General features: G+C 35.2%; 1 protein-coding gene across 1 annotated transcript; it reads right to left on the reverse strand.

The window, feature by feature from the left end:
- Nucleotides 1–3,780: 3,780 nt before the first annotated feature.
- On the reverse strand, nucleotides 3,781–17,537 carry LOC138331913 (uncharacterized). Its single transcript, XM_069279774.1, has 11 exons — nucleotides 17,377–17,537; nucleotides 15,666–15,946; nucleotides 13,481–13,685; nucleotides 12,001–12,118; nucleotides 9,925–10,950; nucleotides 9,550–9,642; nucleotides 8,867–8,959; nucleotides 6,269–6,442; nucleotides 5,953–6,038; nucleotides 5,104–5,240; nucleotides 3,781–4,681 (listed from the first exon to the last, which is right to left on the reverse strand). The coding sequence occupies exons 1-11, from the start codon at nucleotides 17,391–17,393 to the stop codon at nucleotides 4,629–4,631; spliced, it is 2,283 nt and encodes a 760-aa protein (XP_069135875.1). The 5' UTR covers nucleotides 17,394–17,537; the 3' UTR covers nucleotides 3,781–4,628.
- Between the last annotated feature and the right edge of the window lie 1,093 nt (nucleotides 17,538–18,630).

Below are 18,630 nucleotides of genomic sequence, written 5' to 3' on the forward strand. Positions count from 1 at the left end.
GATACGTGATTAGATATCCAGTCACAGTGAAGCACTAGTTTTCCCAGACCCTGATACGTGATTAGATATCCAGCCATAGTGAAGCACTAGTTTTCCCAGACCCTGATACGTGATTAGATATCCAGTCACAGTGAAGCACTAGTTTTCCCAGACCCTGATACGTGATTAGATATCCAGCCATAGTGAAGCACTAGTTTTCCCAGACCCTGATACGTGATTAGATATCCAGCCATAGTGAAGCACTAGTTTTCCCAGACCCTGATACGTGATTAGATATCCAGCCACAGTGAAGCACTAGTTTTCCCAGACCCTGATACGTGATTAGATATCCAGTCACAGTGAAGCACTAGTTTTCCCAGACCCTGATACGTGATTAGATATCCAGCCATAGTGAAGCACTAGTTTTCCCAGACCCTGATACGTGATTAGATATCCAGTCATAGTGAAGCACTAGTTTTCCCAGACCCTGATACGTGATTAGATATCCAGCCATAGTGAAGCACTAGTAGTTTTCCCCAGACCCTGATACGTGATTAGATATTCAGTCATAGTGAAGCACTAGTTTTCCCAGACCCTGATACGTGATTAGATATCCAGCCATAGTGAAGCACTAGTTTTCCCAGACCCTGATACGTGATTAGATATCCAGTCACAGTGAAACACTAGTTTTTCCAGACCCTGATACGTGATTAGATATCCAGCCATAGTGAAGCACTAGTTTTCCCAGACCCTGATACGTGATTAGATATCCAGCCATAGTGAAGCACTAGTTTTTCCCAGACCCTGATACGTGATTAGATATCCAAGTCACAGTGAAGCACTAGTTTTCCCAGACCCTGATACGTGATTAGATATCCAGTCACAAGTGAAGCACTAGTTTTTCCCAGACCCTGATACGTGATTAGATATCCAGCAAGTGAAGCACTAGTTTTCCCAGACCCTGATACGTGATTAGATATCAGCCATAGTGAAGCACTAGTTTTTCCCAGACCCTGATACGTGATTAGATATCCAGCACAGTGAAGCACTAGTTTTCCCAGACCCTGATACGTGATTAGATATCCCCATAGTGAAGCACTAGTTTTCCCAGACCCTGATACGTGATTAGATATCCAGCAAAGTGAAGCACTAGTTTTCCCAGACCCTGATACGTGATTAGATATCCAGTCACATGAAGCACTAGTTTTCCCAGACCCTGATACGTGATTAGATATCCAGCCACAGTGAAGCACTAGTTTTCCCAGACCCTGATACGTGATTAGATATCCAGCCATAGTGAAGCACTAGTTTTCCCAGACCCTGATACGTGATTAGATATCCAGTCACAATGAAGCACTAGTTTTTCCAGACCCTGATACGTGATTAGATATCCAGCACAATGAAGCACTAGTTTTCCCAGACCCTGATACGTGATTAGATATCCAGTCACAGTGAAGCACTAGTTTTCCCAGACCCTGATACGTGATTAGATATCCAGTCACAGTGAAGCACTAGTTTTCCCAGACCCTGATACGTGATTAGATATCCAGTCACAGTGTAGCACTAGTTTTCCCAGACCCTGATACGTGATTAGATATCCAGTAACAGTGAAGCATTAATTTTCCCAGTCCCTGATACCTGATTAGATATCCAGTCACAGTGTAGCGCTAGTTTTCCCAGACCCTGATACGTGATTAGATATCCAGTAACAGTGAAGCATAAGTTTTCCCAGACCCTGATACGTGATTAGATATCAAGTCATAGGAAAGCATTAGTTTTTCATTAATATCCTTGATTGTATTAAAAACAGTTGACAGCGAATCGTTCACATAATTATTAAATCCATTTTTTAAAATTTCAGATATATATAGGATCTTACATGAGTGATAATTGTTTTATGATATTTTATGAAACGAGAGGATGGCCATTCAGACATTCCTCCTCTAATTTCTTGGCTCTTGTTTTCAACATGTGAAGTGCACATTTACATTTCTGTAACACTCTCTGACTGTGGTCTCTGTACATCAAACAAAACAGTACAGCTAGAGAAACGTTTAAGTAGTATTACACTAATGAATCACAGAATACCAATAGATTCATATATGATCTTAAATTAGTGTGCATATCATATGAGATTTTATGAAACGAGTCTAAGAAGTTTTTAGTTTTGCGAGCCTTATCGAACACAAATTAAGACTTCGAGACGAATTTCATAAAATCACATATTAAATTAACACAAATTTAGGATACTTTTATTACATAACTACAAAAACCTACATTTCAAAGAATCTCACGTCAAAATGTATTCCGAAAATTCAGCGGAAGCCGCCATTTTGTCCCGCCGTCTTCATAATCCTGACGTCACGTCATTTTTGACGATATTTTATTATTTCAGTCTAGCGTCACATTAAATTTCTATTCTATGAAAAAAGCTCTAGATTATACTACACTAATGACATATGCAAAAACATTACACGGACGAAATCACTAGATATCACGAGGATTATCTGATAAAAACCTAAAATAAGGTCCTTTAATATCGAAATTCATTTTTAACTTACGTTTCATTAATTCCAACTTTCAACCGATACCATACTACCTCCTGTATGTAAAAAACATGTAATAGATATCTTTCAGTCACAATGTTAACGTTTAATAATATATTTTATAGATAATAAGCTCTGCACCTTGATGTAAGCAAGCTTAATACATATATATAAATGCATTAAGAGTGCGAAACCATTTATCGTTGCTCACGAACCGGTAAACGTATTAATTACGTAATTAAAAGTTTTTTACAACTTCAAGATTAATGATCACATCATTTCAAGCTATCACTTTCATGGCAATGAGATCGGCGCTAATGAGAAAAGCTTACAAAAGAATGCTTCTCTTGCAATGAGATTGACACTTGAACGATCTTATGTAAGATGAACGCTATAACAAGTAACAGGTGAACAAATAAAAGAGATAAAACAGTTAATGAGAAACGGGGATACGTTTTTATTCGTGAGTTAATTAATGGTCTAGACTCGCAAGATACCCTTCGGTCGTCATAATTCTGCAAATATGCAGTATGATAACTTAACATTGGAATCTGAGTACGAGTATATATCGATTTTTATAAACTAGAATTAATTTGTAGAAATTTCTTTAAAAGAAATTTCTCGTGATTAGGTAAATTGATTTAGTGTGGATGTAATAAATACAAGGTCCAGCAGACACGTGCCTTTTCAAAACGTGTGCAATTGCTAAATAGATGGTAAATAAAAAAACGTTGAGTTTCTTTTTAAATAAAGGACACTGACTTCTTTTTAACACTCAAATGCAATTAACTTAAATATCATTGTAACATTGCTTCATCGGTAAGGGCCATTGTAATATTGTCATTTATATGTCATGGTGATAAGGACATTCGCCGCGAATCTATAATTGAGGGACAGACATCTTACGACCGAAAGAATAAACATAGATATGTTAATCAAAGTGCATTATTCGATTTGTCTGCAGTCCTCTTTTGTGTTATAGGATCATAACACTAACCAGAATTAGGTATAATGCTTAAACATATGCATCCATACCTGGACCTTTTGTTGTCTTCTCCAACAGCTATGACAATGCCTATATGACGTAGCCTCTTTTCCTTTCCTCACACTAGAAAGCTTACTGCAATGTTCAATCAGCTGGATTGCATCAATAATTATGGTACCGCGAAACACTCATTTTGTGTTAATCATCAAGGGATTTCTGAAAACCTGTACCAGGTATCTATTATCTTTGATTGAATTACTTTTTGGTGGATGTCACTCCTCTGGTTTGGTCTTAAGGAACATACGATGTTAGTATACATATATATATTTATTTAAACAGTGTTACAGCCATGTTAGGCAGACACGCCTATACCACATTATCATTAGGAACTCAACTTTCATTCATCAAATTGTTGGTAATTGGTCATCCTCGATACTCCATGTGTTACTATCATAGACGTAATACCATCCCCTGTCATATTAACACTGGAGGCAGTTCAGGAGAAACAAACTGACCAATCACAGGCCTGCAGAGACTTTCTTTGAACAGAGAAAAATACAGAGAGAGCGACGCCCAACTTTAAATCAATACAGTCAAATACAGTGTACCGATTATTTTAGTGCACATCAAAAGATCAAATTACCTGTGTTGACTTTGTTGCCTCTAGTTTTAAAATGTTTCAAGATTTCAAGTTTTTTTTATTTATTTCATTCATAACATATGTGCATATGTAACAAAATAAAGCATGGGTGAATAATAACATCACTGATAGTAACCCCTGAAATATCGAGGGTGGTAATTGCCATACTCAATCAATCACGCTGCCACAATTTCTCCGAGAAATATATGCGGCTTTTTACTATGTTGCTTTAAGAGTAACGGTTCTCAATTTTGCATGGATCAATAGCAATAGCCCGCGGAATCGCGAAAATATACTTACGAAATAACTGGCTTTTCGATGCCTAAGAAATATTACTTTAAATCTACAAAAACAATCGCACGCAAAAAGTGAATAATACAGTATGTGTGCCAACTGGTATGAATAACACAATCAATCACCACTAATGAGGGCAAATATCTATGACCTCTTTTGAGCGTCACGGTAAATTAATTCTGTTTTATACGGTGATACTGGAGCTTATTTCAATGGCGTTACCGTCTGAAACTTCCACTGAAAGAAAAGAAAAAGAAAAAGAATGATAAAATAGGATGAAGTTAAATAAATTGTTTTGTCGTTTTGTGGAAAGATAAAGACAAGGCAGTGGTAAATTATTGGTAAAACTGATTTTTGGATAAGATAAGCAAAACAGAAATTACGGAATTCGATATAACGCAGTGTGTATATGTGTATGTGATTTACAACTTATCAATACAAATGCAAAGTACCAGAAGAATTGTTCTTTATTTTGTCTCAGGTCAGAAATTCTTTTTTTTTTCAATGATCGGAAATGTTTTACAATTGATGGAACAGCCAGACTACAATGCTTTACAATCGATGGAACAGCCAGACTACAATGCTTTATAATCAATTGAACAGCCAGACTACAGTACTTTACATTAGAAACAGGATGTGAGCTCTAAGACAATGCTTACGACTTTGTTGTTCCTCATCAATGCCGACTATTTTGGCGAGAGATAGTACTAGAAAACTGATGAAGGTCGTACCACCGGGCATGGATAGCATCACACTTCTGTAGAAAAGTTTACAGTCATCGGACTCTGCATCAAGTCTGAAACACACAATCGGACTATCTATGTTGATACTGCAATTGTTTTACGCGAGGAGTTTTTTGCTCAGTTCCCATATGCAGTAGAATTCTATTAACTCTAACTCGACGGGACATTGAGAAATATTCAAATTAAATGAGCGGTAAAATAAAACCGTCGTTAAAGCTAGATAAATATACAAAATCACACCTTTGTTTCCCAAACTGCATTGAAGAAATAGTAAGTGTGTTTGCGGTTTCTTTGTTTGTACATGAAACTTATAAACTTATGGTCATTGTACGAGACGTATTGCTAATAAAATTGACACCTTTTGAGCAATTAAATGTTACCAGTGAGTTTTGTAGCTCCCCTTTAAGAAAGTACAATAAGCTAAACTGCTCATGGCATGAAAAGCTCTACTTTTACATTAAAAGGATCCAATAGTTATTTTGAATCATTTGGGTATTGCTGTCCGAAATGTATCGCATTAAATGATGTATCTCTCAAGCTGCGTAATATCATCTGCAATGCATTCAGAAGAATTTCGGTAGGAATATAGGATAAAATAATGCATTTCTCTTTCAATATGACCTATGTTAATGTAATATCATTTGAGACATAACTACATTCTTATAACAGTGTTTACAGAAGCATAGAAAAATGTTCAACATCGTCGTAACATGTATCCTTCCTGAATTGTAAAATCGCATGACGCATACTTAATAAACACCCTACCTGCAGGGACTAAGTAACTGGACCAGTAGGATGGCAACAGCCTGAATAACCTTCTCGTTAACACCAAACAATGCTGCTCCGGAATCCTACAAATTCAATTAGGATTTATTTTCAATTCTGTTTTCATCGTGTTATGTGAACATTTACAGAAAAAAATAAACATATGACAAAAATTATACATGTAAGTACCTTGATTTACTTTCTGGTCAATAGAATAGGCAAGTCGATCAAATATATTCCTGACGAATTGTTTGCTAAAAATATTTTTCTTCTTCTGAGAGTCTATAAACGAATTATTTGCATAAATATCACCTACAACGGGAGATCCGGTCAAGTCGGTCATCATGGAAACTGACCGCACCTGTAGAGTGGACAGTCCCACTCCCAGTAGACAGGCTGTGGCATACACCTGACCACTACTCTCGACGGGGATGAAAAACAGCCAGACAGAGGCTCCTAATACACAGCCTTCCCCAATAGCGAATGTCCGCTAAAGACAAAATAATCACATACAATGTTCATATAACGATAATGACTAGATTTTCTAATAATAAACAACATGACCTATAGTGAACGTTCTTTCAATGACACAAACATTTTTTCTGAATATGCATATTACACGGTTAGCTGCCCTTCAGGGTAGGTTTTGAATGTGACGTCATGTGTTTGTGTTTGAGAAAAAGAGACGACGAATTATGCTCACAAAATAGTGACGTCACAATGTAAACCTCAGGAAAGGGGGTACAAACGTATATATGAAGTATGGATGATGACAATTAAACCGCGATTCCGGGATTAATACTGATTGTGACGAGCAAAGATTAATGACAACCTTTCGGAACAATAGACAATTGACAGCAAAATGAAAACATTGTTATATTGAAAAATTAATTACATCACGAGGTTGAGTTTTGGGAGGCAACATATGACATCATTTTGAAAGTGATGAACAAAAGATTATCTTATAGCGAACAACAAATCAAATGGGATAAATAGAAAGAAAAAAATTAAAATGTAATACAATAATAATAAAATATAATAGAATAATGATAAAATATAATACAATGATAATAAAATATTATACAATGATGATGCATTGATAAGAAAAGATATCACGATGATAGGAAACTTTAATACTAGGTTAGGGAAAGATAATACAATAATACGATAATCCAACGATGAGAAAATATAATGCAATGACAGCAATATATAATAGAATGATAAGAAAAGATAATATAATGATAAGATAATACATCGATGGGAAAATAAGTACAGTGACAGCATATATACATGAAGAAATATATCAAAAAATAACCATCGAGAAAATAAGTACAGTGACAGCAATATATAATACAAGATAAGAAAAAATACAATAATACATACCACGATGAAATAATAGTGACAGCAATATAATACAATGATAAGAAAATAGATACAATAATACGATAACCCATCGATGGGAAAATAAGTAGTGACAGCAATATATAATACAATGATAGAAAATTAAAGATAACAAAATGATAAGAATAGATAAAAAAAACTTATATAAAATTGATAATTATGTACTACTTTTGCTGGTTATTTGTTTCTATAGCAAACGTCTGCTAGAAATCCGAATAAAGTTTGGTTATAGGAGGGAACACTATTTCATGTAAATTATCTGTTCATGTTTGGAAGAAAACAGCTTTTCAGATCCATCTTCAACAGTCTATATGGGGGTATGGAGATTTAGAAGAAGAATATTAATGTATTATGTAATATTATTTATGATGTTATTGCGGTAATCATTGCATAACACTAATAAATTGGATCTAATATCCCTAATACACAGACGTGCTCGATAGCGATTGTCTTCTAAAAATAGGAAATTGCTGGCATTGGCTACATCTATTCTCCTGACCAATGCATATCATTCTCTTTCGATTTAAGTTGAAATAAATTCGTTATTTGGCTGAAGTTATGTTGTGAAATATCAGCATAGGATGTTTTATCATGTAAATCTAAATATACAACAACAACAAGAAGGAGAAACTAGACGATATAGATCACTGTGACCCAGTTGATATTTCCTAAACGTTAACTTCATTATACCCTCATAACCTCAACAAAATAAACATCTATTCCTTATATTTACAGTTTTCAAGTAAATGAATATCATTTTTCCCGCGGCAGTTGCATATTTTTTATTAAAATATCCATATTTTTTTTCTCTCCCGTCATCGTCAACGAATTCGATTGAACAGCTGATTGGAATCGAGTCATTTATATGTTCCCGCCAAAAGTGGGGTCATGACCCCACGTTGCTACGCCGTCGACTGTTCACGTAATAATAGAATCGCCGCGCGTGTTGTGCTAACATTATACATTGATAATGATAATACTAGAAAGCATGGTTATTGAGTCCATGTCAGTGCAAACTGTAAATATATAATGATATTGCTACACAACCGTTAAAAAATATTTGTAACCTTTCGATGAAGAATACGATGTGTACTCTGTCAACTTCATCAGACACACGAAGAAGATGTCAATGTACTCATCGCACTAGTCACCGAAACGTCACGCAAAAACATTTACTGGTTGTGTAACAAAACTAATCAGAGGAACTAACTAATTAATAGCAGCTTGGAAATGATGTTGTCATTCACACGATTGAATGATTAGGTTTTCTAAAAAATTTAACTTAAAGAGATCACAAAGTACGAATGCACTTGCGTTTAATGTAGCATAGCATCCTTAATGAAGTCATATGTCGGATAAATACATACACCGTATGTAACGGCAATGCCTATCCCTATATATGTGTAGTCAATGAAGCATGTCAGACACTGACACTTTCGGGATGCCACATAGTGTAAAAATCCGCACGTCATCAACTGATTATATTAGCGTGCTGTACAGAAATTCTACTTACTTTTCTTCCGTATTTGGCGTTTATTTTCCTGGTAACTAGTGTAGCGACAAACCCTGCCAGGTACACGACGAGAGGAACTAAAGCCGTAGATATCTATAACATAAGTATAAACATCAAAGGTAATAAACATGATGTAAACATTTTCTAATTAATATTTATTGATTACGATTGTTTGCTGTGTACACAAATAAGTTGTTTAAGACCGAGTGTCTATTGTCAAATAAATACATTTTATGTAAGTTTAAGTTCGTGTTTGTGATGTTTGGTTTTTTTCTTCTTACAATTATTCAATCAATCGGTATATGTGGTTTTTTAAGTATAACGTCCTATTAACAGCCATGGTCATTTAAGGACATATGACTTATTCTCCAGTCTTTATATTTGCCATGGTCATTTACGGACATAACGGGATTGTTGGTGGAGGAAAGCCGAAGTACCCAGAGAAACACCGTCGACCACCGGTCAGTACCTGGCAACTGCCCTACATGTACAGTACATGGCATTCTATTTCACAACTCAATTAGTAACATTTTCAACCAGTAATAGATTGTATTGTTCTACAGTCAAATATATGTAGAAAAAGTGATCATTCACCCCTCGAGGGTAAGACAAAGGGATCTTAACCCGAGATAAGATTTGTAAGATGTAAAACACAACTGTAACTTTAGATTTGTTTGTTTTACCTTATGCATATCCAAGGACTCTGTGAGGTAGAGCGGCATGTAAACCTGGGCTATCAGGAATGCCAATTTGGAACATGCATGAATGATTACGCTCTGCAACAGAAGACCGTCAGAAATATACTGTAAACATTTGTATTTGTTGTTGTGTTTTTATTTCTGTCTTCTAAATCACATTGATATGTATGAAGGAGTAGGCCAACTCATCATTCATCATGCATATATTTATGTCTGTTAAACTGGGCGAAGTGATTAATTTGATCATACCAGACAAATAAGTAAATTTAAGTTTTGATTTCCTAAAAACAATTCCATGCTCATGTTGATAAACTATCCTTCGAACTTTTCCTATTAATCCGTATTAGAATGACTACTTACCTTAAAGAACTTTGGTTTTCTACACATTCCTTTGAACCACGGGCAGCACATCCGATTTTTGTCAGACTTTTGATCTTTTCCGCGCGATTTCTGGTTGTCCTTCTGTCGTCTGCAGCACCAACAGAATAATTTTGATTTTTCTGGATTTCCAGTGCCATTTTTAGTCATACCCGTGGATTTTTTCCTTTTTATTTTGACTGAAGCTTTTCCATTTGACTTTGACCTTTCTGTGACCTTGACAATTTTCCTCGGACAAATACAACACCAAAGTGATACATTTTGTGATGTACCGACCTCACTGGATTTCCGTCCACTCTCACCGGGTGAAGGTGATCTGCTGCCAGATTTTATATCTCCGGGATTAAGAAATTGTTTGGCTTTGAAATTAGACTTTACTCTTGATGTATTGACAGCAAGCTTAACCGTTGTCTGTAGATCCGTTTTCCTCGCCTGTTTTGGTGATTTCTCCGTATCCTTGGAAATTGTAATTTGCACATTATTTCTTCCTGAAGAATTATCAATCTTTGGTTTTTCGTCTTTTTCGGAAACTTTTGACATTTGAGAATTCCCCTGACCTTTAGCCTTTTCTTGAACATTATCTGACCTTTGACCTTTTATAGCTGCTTCTATTTTATTACCGTCGGTCAGTTTCTTAACATTTATGATAAGGTGTCCCGTTTTCGATAAACTATTCGGGGACTTTGCTCTACTGTCTTCAGATTTTATTGCAGGAAGAGCAGGTGAGATTTTCGTTGTTTTGCCTGGTGTTGGCTGACCGGATCCAGAACTGCCAGAAAGTCGCCTCTCTGATAAATTACCGCTATTCACGGCCAGATTTGTCACATTGGAGCCTCTTCGGAGGTTACTTGCTTTCGTGCTGCCATATGGGAGAACTGCCTTTGACCTGTAACAGCACCCGTTGAACTGGTCCCTCGCTTCATCACACGATTGTGTTTTTTCGGGTACCAGTAAATAGAACGCAATACAACAAGACCCACCAGTTACCAGGATAAAGTAGGAGATAAACTGAAAGTAAAGTGAAATAAATGGACAGTGAAAATGTTCAAAATATCGTTTATTGTATTGAACAATCTTTAGCATTGAAATGTTATAAAAATCTCTTATTCAACGAGATAACCCTGAATACCTCGAATACGAGAATTAAAGTTTAAACATTTAAATAAAAATACACCAAACCAGTAAAGAAGTTATAGAGTTAACATGGATTTATGGAGTTAAGAAAGCGATATATCACAGATTTACGGAGTTGTATCGATTGACATCCAGAATTCAAAAGAAGAGTATTCATTTTTTTTTTTTTTTTTTTTTTTTGTACAAATAAATCATTTACAAAATGTCAGTGCAATATTAAAATGTTAGTCCTAGTCCGCTAAACCTGCCTAAACTTGCCTTATATATAGGCTAAACCTGCCTAAACTTGCCTTATATATAGGCAAAAACAATAAAATAAAGGCTAATAATATAGGCAGGTTTAGCGGACTAGATAAGTCCCTATATGAAAGCTTAAAAAACACACCAAACACTTGTATTACAAAAGCACACCAAAAAAACATTATCTATTGTTTACATATTTTGAAACATATGTGTGTTTTAACTATGACAGTTACTAATTAATTTTAAACTTAGCCAACCAAAGTGAATACAATTATATACATTGTATCTTACCCTGGTGAATGCTTGGTTAGTTTTGTTAAATGGAGTGTGAATTCTGATAGCTTACCTAATGGAATGGTCATAACCTTGTAATAAATGTCACAAAATAGGGAAGGTATTATCAATGTAGCGTATCGCTTATTACTCCCTCATATATCTTATAACAGTATTGTATACAAATGAAGATCTTCTATGGGATTTAGGGAAATATCATTGACATGGTGTGTTATTTTGGAAATAAATGTGAAAAATTGTTGCTTTAGATATTTTTCTGTAAATAATGGAAGATTTTCTCTAACAGGTGAATGGCTTTGTTGATTAAGATTGAATTGTGAAGTCATTAGAGCGGTATTAATTCCATCTTCTGTTGCTAGAACAAACAATGGCAGACATTTTACTTACCGAGAACGAGGCAGCGTCCTCTGTCGTGAAGTCGGAAGTAGTGCTGTCACCGGAAGTACCCAGAACAATGGCGGCGACCACGAAAACGGAAATGTTGGCAGCTAAGGAACTGATACTCCTGTAGGATAAAGCTAACTTAACGATCAATGTCATAGAAATACACAAAATGTCTTCGCACATACAGCCATTACGGTCACATATGACAAAACCATAATGAGAAAAAAGATCGACCCACACACTATAATAAACGTTAGCTGGAGCAGATATTACAAATATCCCCACCTCAACAAAGGAATAGACAGTTCCGCACAGGGGCGAACATTCCACAAAATGATAGATGTGAGTAGTGTGAGGGGACATAAGATTAAATTTGTATTCATAATTTATTTAAAGTGAAAGGAAAAGCTTATTTCGTATTTTTCGTGATGATGGAATGGGGTCATATACTGTAGTATGCTTTACCTACAGTCACGTCAGTAATTGGTGTTTTATTAAGAAAGTATATAAAATTTGCATGAGTGTATGTACTATTGTACTGTGTGTAATAGTTTGTAGTATTTTCGTTTCTATGTTGTAACTAGCGTACTTGTAGGTGACACAAGTTACATAAGTAGAAAACGTTGACTAAAGTCATTGATTTTTGTTTCAATAAATCAGAACTAGGTGCAATAAGTTTTATTTAAAGATGCTCCACCGCCGACAGAGCATAAATAATACTTATCATTTGAACAATAATTGGTGTTTAATCGTGTATATATATCAGAACTTCATTCCATGTAGAACATAGCGCCACGGATTTTTTTCGGGATGTAATTAATTATTTTTATTATTTTTATCTTGAAGAGAAATTAGAAGCTCAAACTTTTCAATGGTAGTAATGGTGCAAAGTTAGTAACTTTTGTAACTGAAGAAAAATACTTAATCGTCTGCTTCTGTTTATGATAGAGTAAAAATACCATTTGTCAGCGGTGGAGTATCTTTAAGTGATAAACATATATAATTTTAAATGATAAATCTATGATGTTTAATTAGGAGAGTGTAACCTAACTTGATACATTACTACTAAATGTCGGCGTAGACGCTACACACAGAGTCAAAAGATACAAATGAAAATTAACAGCTTTCATTTCCTGGCCTTTTCATAAATTCAAAATTCATGTTACAGTTTATGTTTTATGCATTAATTTGAGAACTACATAGATAATGTTTAAAAATTGTATTTCTAATAGAATAAAAAAAATATTTCAAGAGTCTATTTCTTCTTTAGAAAATTACTTTCTTTTGTCTATACATTTTACATTATGTATATAGGAAGACATATGTGCAATCTCCCTTACCTTACTACTCTCATTACAAAACGCAATTGCCTGAAGAAATGAAACAAATCCAAAGGAAAATATCTTATTCAAAAGTTATCTGACCTAGAACAAATGTTTTGTTGGATAAGCATCTTATGAATACTGTATGTATGCATATTTACCTCCACGCGCTAAGTAGGTTTTTCTCTGACGTCAGACCGGTCATCTCACGCAGAATAGCTTTATGGGACACTTGTACACACGTAAAGAAGAAAGCCAATAAGATAAATATCGGGGCGTACACCAGAAACCGCGGCCAGTCATCTACTTCCGGTACAATCCGGAAGCCGAATATCATTATGATGCACCCACTTACAACAATAGAACCTGCAAATGCGTACAATACATTAATTATGAAATATTGCAAATAAAGATTAATTTACTTATTTTTTTCATATAACGTCCTGATTGACAAATGTTTCAAGACACAAATCTATAAAGAAAAAATGTCGTAAATGTCATGGATCAGTACGACAGACATGAAGAAAACGCCTCCAGAAAGAAAACGCCTCCAGAAAGAATATTTTCACAATCGTTCGGTTATCGAGTGCTTAGTACTGAAAACCCTGGTTGTACCTTAAAGCAAGGTTGAGTTTTGGAGTTAATCGTAATCATTTGGTAAGTCTTTTGCCTACTTTCTACCACAATAGGCGCTGTAATTCAACTCTCATGGTATCAAATAAACGATGTAGCTGTTGATTAACAATTAACAAAAATCTGTACGCGTTTTGATTAGCTGACACGGTGAACTTTGACCGAACTACTTATTTCTAAGTGTCAATATATTTTGTCATCATTTATAAATGCCATCAATAATCGAGTGACGTCATGCTATGTTGCGATTGACATCAAGACTGTTATTGGAAAGCGTACAGTATGTGACGTAGCCTAGTCGTTCAATCTCTCCCAGGGTGCATTGCGGTCCCCACAATTTCATGAATGTGGGGACCGCATTGAACCCTAGGAGAGATTGGTGGTCGTTGTGTCAAGAAAGTTGTGTGTTTATGTGTGGTGTAAAAATCTGTAACTCGTTTTGGTCGAAAAGTATCTAACTGGTGATTATGGTACACTGTAGATTAAAAAAACCGATTCTGAAACGACTTGAACTTGATTAGATGTACAATGGCTTGGTGATTATTTGTCGGGAAGTAAACGTCACGGTTCTACTGTGTGCGTGCTTTTGTATAGTCCGATACTAAGTGTTATATTATTGAAGTAACTTCGAAAAATTTACTTTCATGATACTTCAAATGAAAAGTATTTCATCCTTAAGTTACTTCCAATTAGAAGAATTTTATACGAATGGATTCTTTATCAAAATATGCATTTGAATATTACGTTTTGCTGATGAAAATTCCGTCTTTGCACATTACAGAGTTAGCTCCCTTGCGGGTAGGTATCGATTGTTACGTCATTATTTTGTGAGCGCAATTCACGTCGTTTTCTGCAAAAGGTATTCACGTCGTTTTCTGCAAAAAGTATGAAGTTACACTCGCAAACACATGAAGTCTCAATCAATACATGCCCGCAAGGGAAAATAACTCTGTAATATGCAAACACAAATAATCGCTACATTTTAATTGCATATCTCGGTAAACACGCGTTACCTTAACTTCGGCGGATTTCTATCGGCTAAAAGCGGATATAATTATGATAGAAACAGGTCACACAACTCATGATTGTTGGATATGGAATTTATTCCATACTCGTAAGTTATTTTTCAAAAGTCACAAAAGACACTCGCTAACGCTCGTGTCTTTTGTAACTTTTAAAAGATAACACATTTGTGTGGAATAGATTTCATATCCAACAACCACTCGTTGTGTAACCTCTATATACAGAGTTGAATGACATAATGGGAACAAATTATACAAATCAAATCTCTTAAATCAGTGAAATCCATTTGCATGCCAATGCATCTAAATTCTAACTATTTCTAAAAGTATGTCTTTCTTATTACTTTACAGTTAATCGCAACATCTCGGAAATGTCCCCGACAAAACCTTCCGAAGATTGTTGGAAATCTCCGAGACGTTACGATTGACTTTCCGGTAGGAACGCGAGGTGTGTGGGAGTAAAAGGTCATAGTTCACAGAGATAAAGACGTTATTTTCTCTCACAAACATTACGCAATATCTAGATCTATTATCTACGTGCAAATGTACCTTCAAGACAGATAGCTCTTAAAAACAAAATATAACGGATAAAAAGTTAATATAGGAAAGTTATGCCCATATAAGTCAGTTTGTATTGCATCTTTAAATGATAGAACTTTACAGCTAGCTGTGACGAATGTCTTTGACGTACCTAGAATGTGCCATGATTTACGACGTCCGACGTAACAACAGATAAATAGTTTCCTTGACAACACAATTATAACGGGTCTGGAAAGCGCATCCGTGACCAAGATTACGAAAAGTATATATCCAGCAAACGTTACACTGATCCGCAAACCAACTGTGACGTAAATCGCTATGAAGCTCAACAAGAACGACGTCACCATATCATTGAGCACATGGCCAGCACCGTATGCAAATTTCTCTCGTAGGGGAACTTTTCTGTTCTTGTTTGGATGTGGTCTGCTGTTACTGAAATGTCAATAATAGAAAGTGTAATCCTTCATTATATACAAAGAAACAATCAGTAGGCAATTAGAATTGCTATACAACTACATTTTTCCCATTCGTCTATACCACTACAGAAGACAGATGTTGACAAAATAAATTGTTATATGACTTTTCTGATTGGTCTAGACCGCTCGGACAGGTCTTGACAAAATGCAATGTCAACCTGAGACCAATGAACACCTGTTTAGAGGTTGACATTGCACATCCGGTAACCTGACTATGAATAGATACAGTGAGTTCCCTAACTTCCCTGTCTCTTCCACTTTTTGACCAATCAAAATAGAGCATTGCCGATCATCGGGCAAAAGTCAAATCAGACGTTGCTGACAACAGTATGGTAAGATAAGATATTTAGATAACTAATTTACTATCTAAATCTCCGGTAAGATAAGGAAAGATATTTTAGAGATATGTTAAATGTAGCTGTATGAACCAAGATCATATTGTGAAGAAGAAGTAGTAACAATACTTAATGAGGATGTGGATAAAGATTTCATAGATTGTTTTTGTTTACTAAAGCATTGCGCTGTCCGTGCCTCAAAATTGTTTCAAATAACAAAGTTTGTATTCTTTCATATAACAATTTCCCCCCTTTTTTGTATTTAAATACGAGGAATTGTTAAACCTTTGAAAGGGGAAATTTTCCTCCTACTTGGGCTTCAGGAAATATCACCTTCCGCATACAAAAAGTCAATATTTGTATAAAATCATCCTGAAAATGATGAATACCTGTTCACAAGTTGACATCGCAAATCCGGTAACCCCACTATAAATAACAACAGGGGATTCCCTGGATTTTCCGCATTTTGATCAATCAAAATAGAGCATTTGAAGTCATGATCATTTTAGTCATGAGACTTTCATCACCACGTGACTTTATTTAGGGCATATTTAAAACAAAATGGCGGCATATGTAATTGTTGTACACGGGTGGAAAATTACACATTATGACATACAGATTGTAACATTAATCATCAAAACATATTGTATTAAATATAATCGAAAAATTCATGAAAATTGAATTTAGACATTTACAAGGAAATAACTTGTAAATTACGGCATCAAATGGAGCTGTCGCCTAGAAGTTGGAAATCAACGGTATTGGACGTCTCGCTCACAAATATTTCATAACTTATCTTGACTTTTTTCCCCAAAAATCAATAACAAATAGGAAAAACAAAACATAAGTTCAGTTTATCTTAGTTCCGTTATCAAGCAAGTATTACCGACAATGACCTTTACTCGGATATTGGTATTCTAGATATCTGCCTATAAGCTAAGTGTCACCGCCATGACGGAAAGATATTAGTAATTAGTCATATATAATTAGGAAGGGGTTTGAAATTAAGTGAATTGTTTCAAAACTAGTGATTATGTATCTATGTACATACCTCGGGGTGGGCGCCATCTTTAGCGAGTCCTCACGTATAAAAAGGAGAAAGCACTGCCATATTTGATTTGGATTAGATTGTTTTAACTGCTAATTGAACGACACATATAAGTGAAATACACGACGTAAACAAAAGACTAGTCCTTTATGTTGTTTACGTTTCTACCCTTGTACGTATATATATAACGGTTCACCTGACTTGTGCATTACAATGGATACCTGTGTACCTCCGTACCTTTATCGCTACCTGTACATGGTACGGGTACTGATTACAGGTGAAATAGATTCAGGCCACACCTGAACGCTCAGGTAACAATACCTTCATTATTTGATATGGTCACCTCTCCGCCCTCGTCCCCACGATCTACATATCAGAAAAATCTCCATTTGTATTGAGACTTCAATGAAAAAAACACTGTTATACTGAATATAGACGAATCAGGGGCATCCATGCATGTTTTCACCTTGCATTTGCAAATTGACGATTGAAATTATGTTGATTCTCAACCCGTTTCAAATAGACAATTTATCAATGTATGTCACATTTATTTATTTATGTATTCATTTAATTATTGTATGCTGTCAGTTTTGCTATTCCATATAAATAAACGTTATATAAATTCTAATTTTACATCCATAAGGTCAAATAGACAATGTACGTAACGATTACCGTAACCATGGTAAAACTTTGGTTTAAATCGTCAAATTAATACACACAGTTTATATCATAACATATTTACACAACCATTTCACTGAAATATATACATTGCTGGCTCTACTTCAGGCAACATATACAGGCACAACCAAGATACAAAGAAAAAATGAAATTATTTGCTATATAATGAGCACAATCAAGTGTTTTTATGTACATGTTGTATATTATATTTGTAGATGAGCACAGACACCCTTTATGGCAGTGAATAACAGGAAAGAAATGGTGTTCCGATCTATCTAAGTTACTTCCATTCACCCATGATCTGTCAGTAATTACAAATGTAGCTATATAGGACAATCGGATCACCCCGGAGAAATTTCCGGTAATTTTCGGAAATAATTACCGATTGCCGGAAATTACTCCGACATGTCGCGATTGTACATGTACTTAGGAAGGGAAGTAACTCTGGTAGACTAGAATGTGAACAAGATCTTGAATTGTTAGGTGAATTATGTAGTGTAAACATTAAATTATTTAAAATATTATTTCGATATAAAGTTGAACGCAAACAGTCACTGCCCAGATAGATAAATAGCAAAA

This window comes from Argopecten irradians, chromosome 9 (assembly GCF_041381155.1).
Source record: "Argopecten irradians isolate NY chromosome 9, Ai_NY, whole genome shotgun sequence".
NCBI lineage: Eukaryota > Metazoa > Mollusca > Bivalvia > Pectinida > Pectinidae > Argopecten > Argopecten irradians.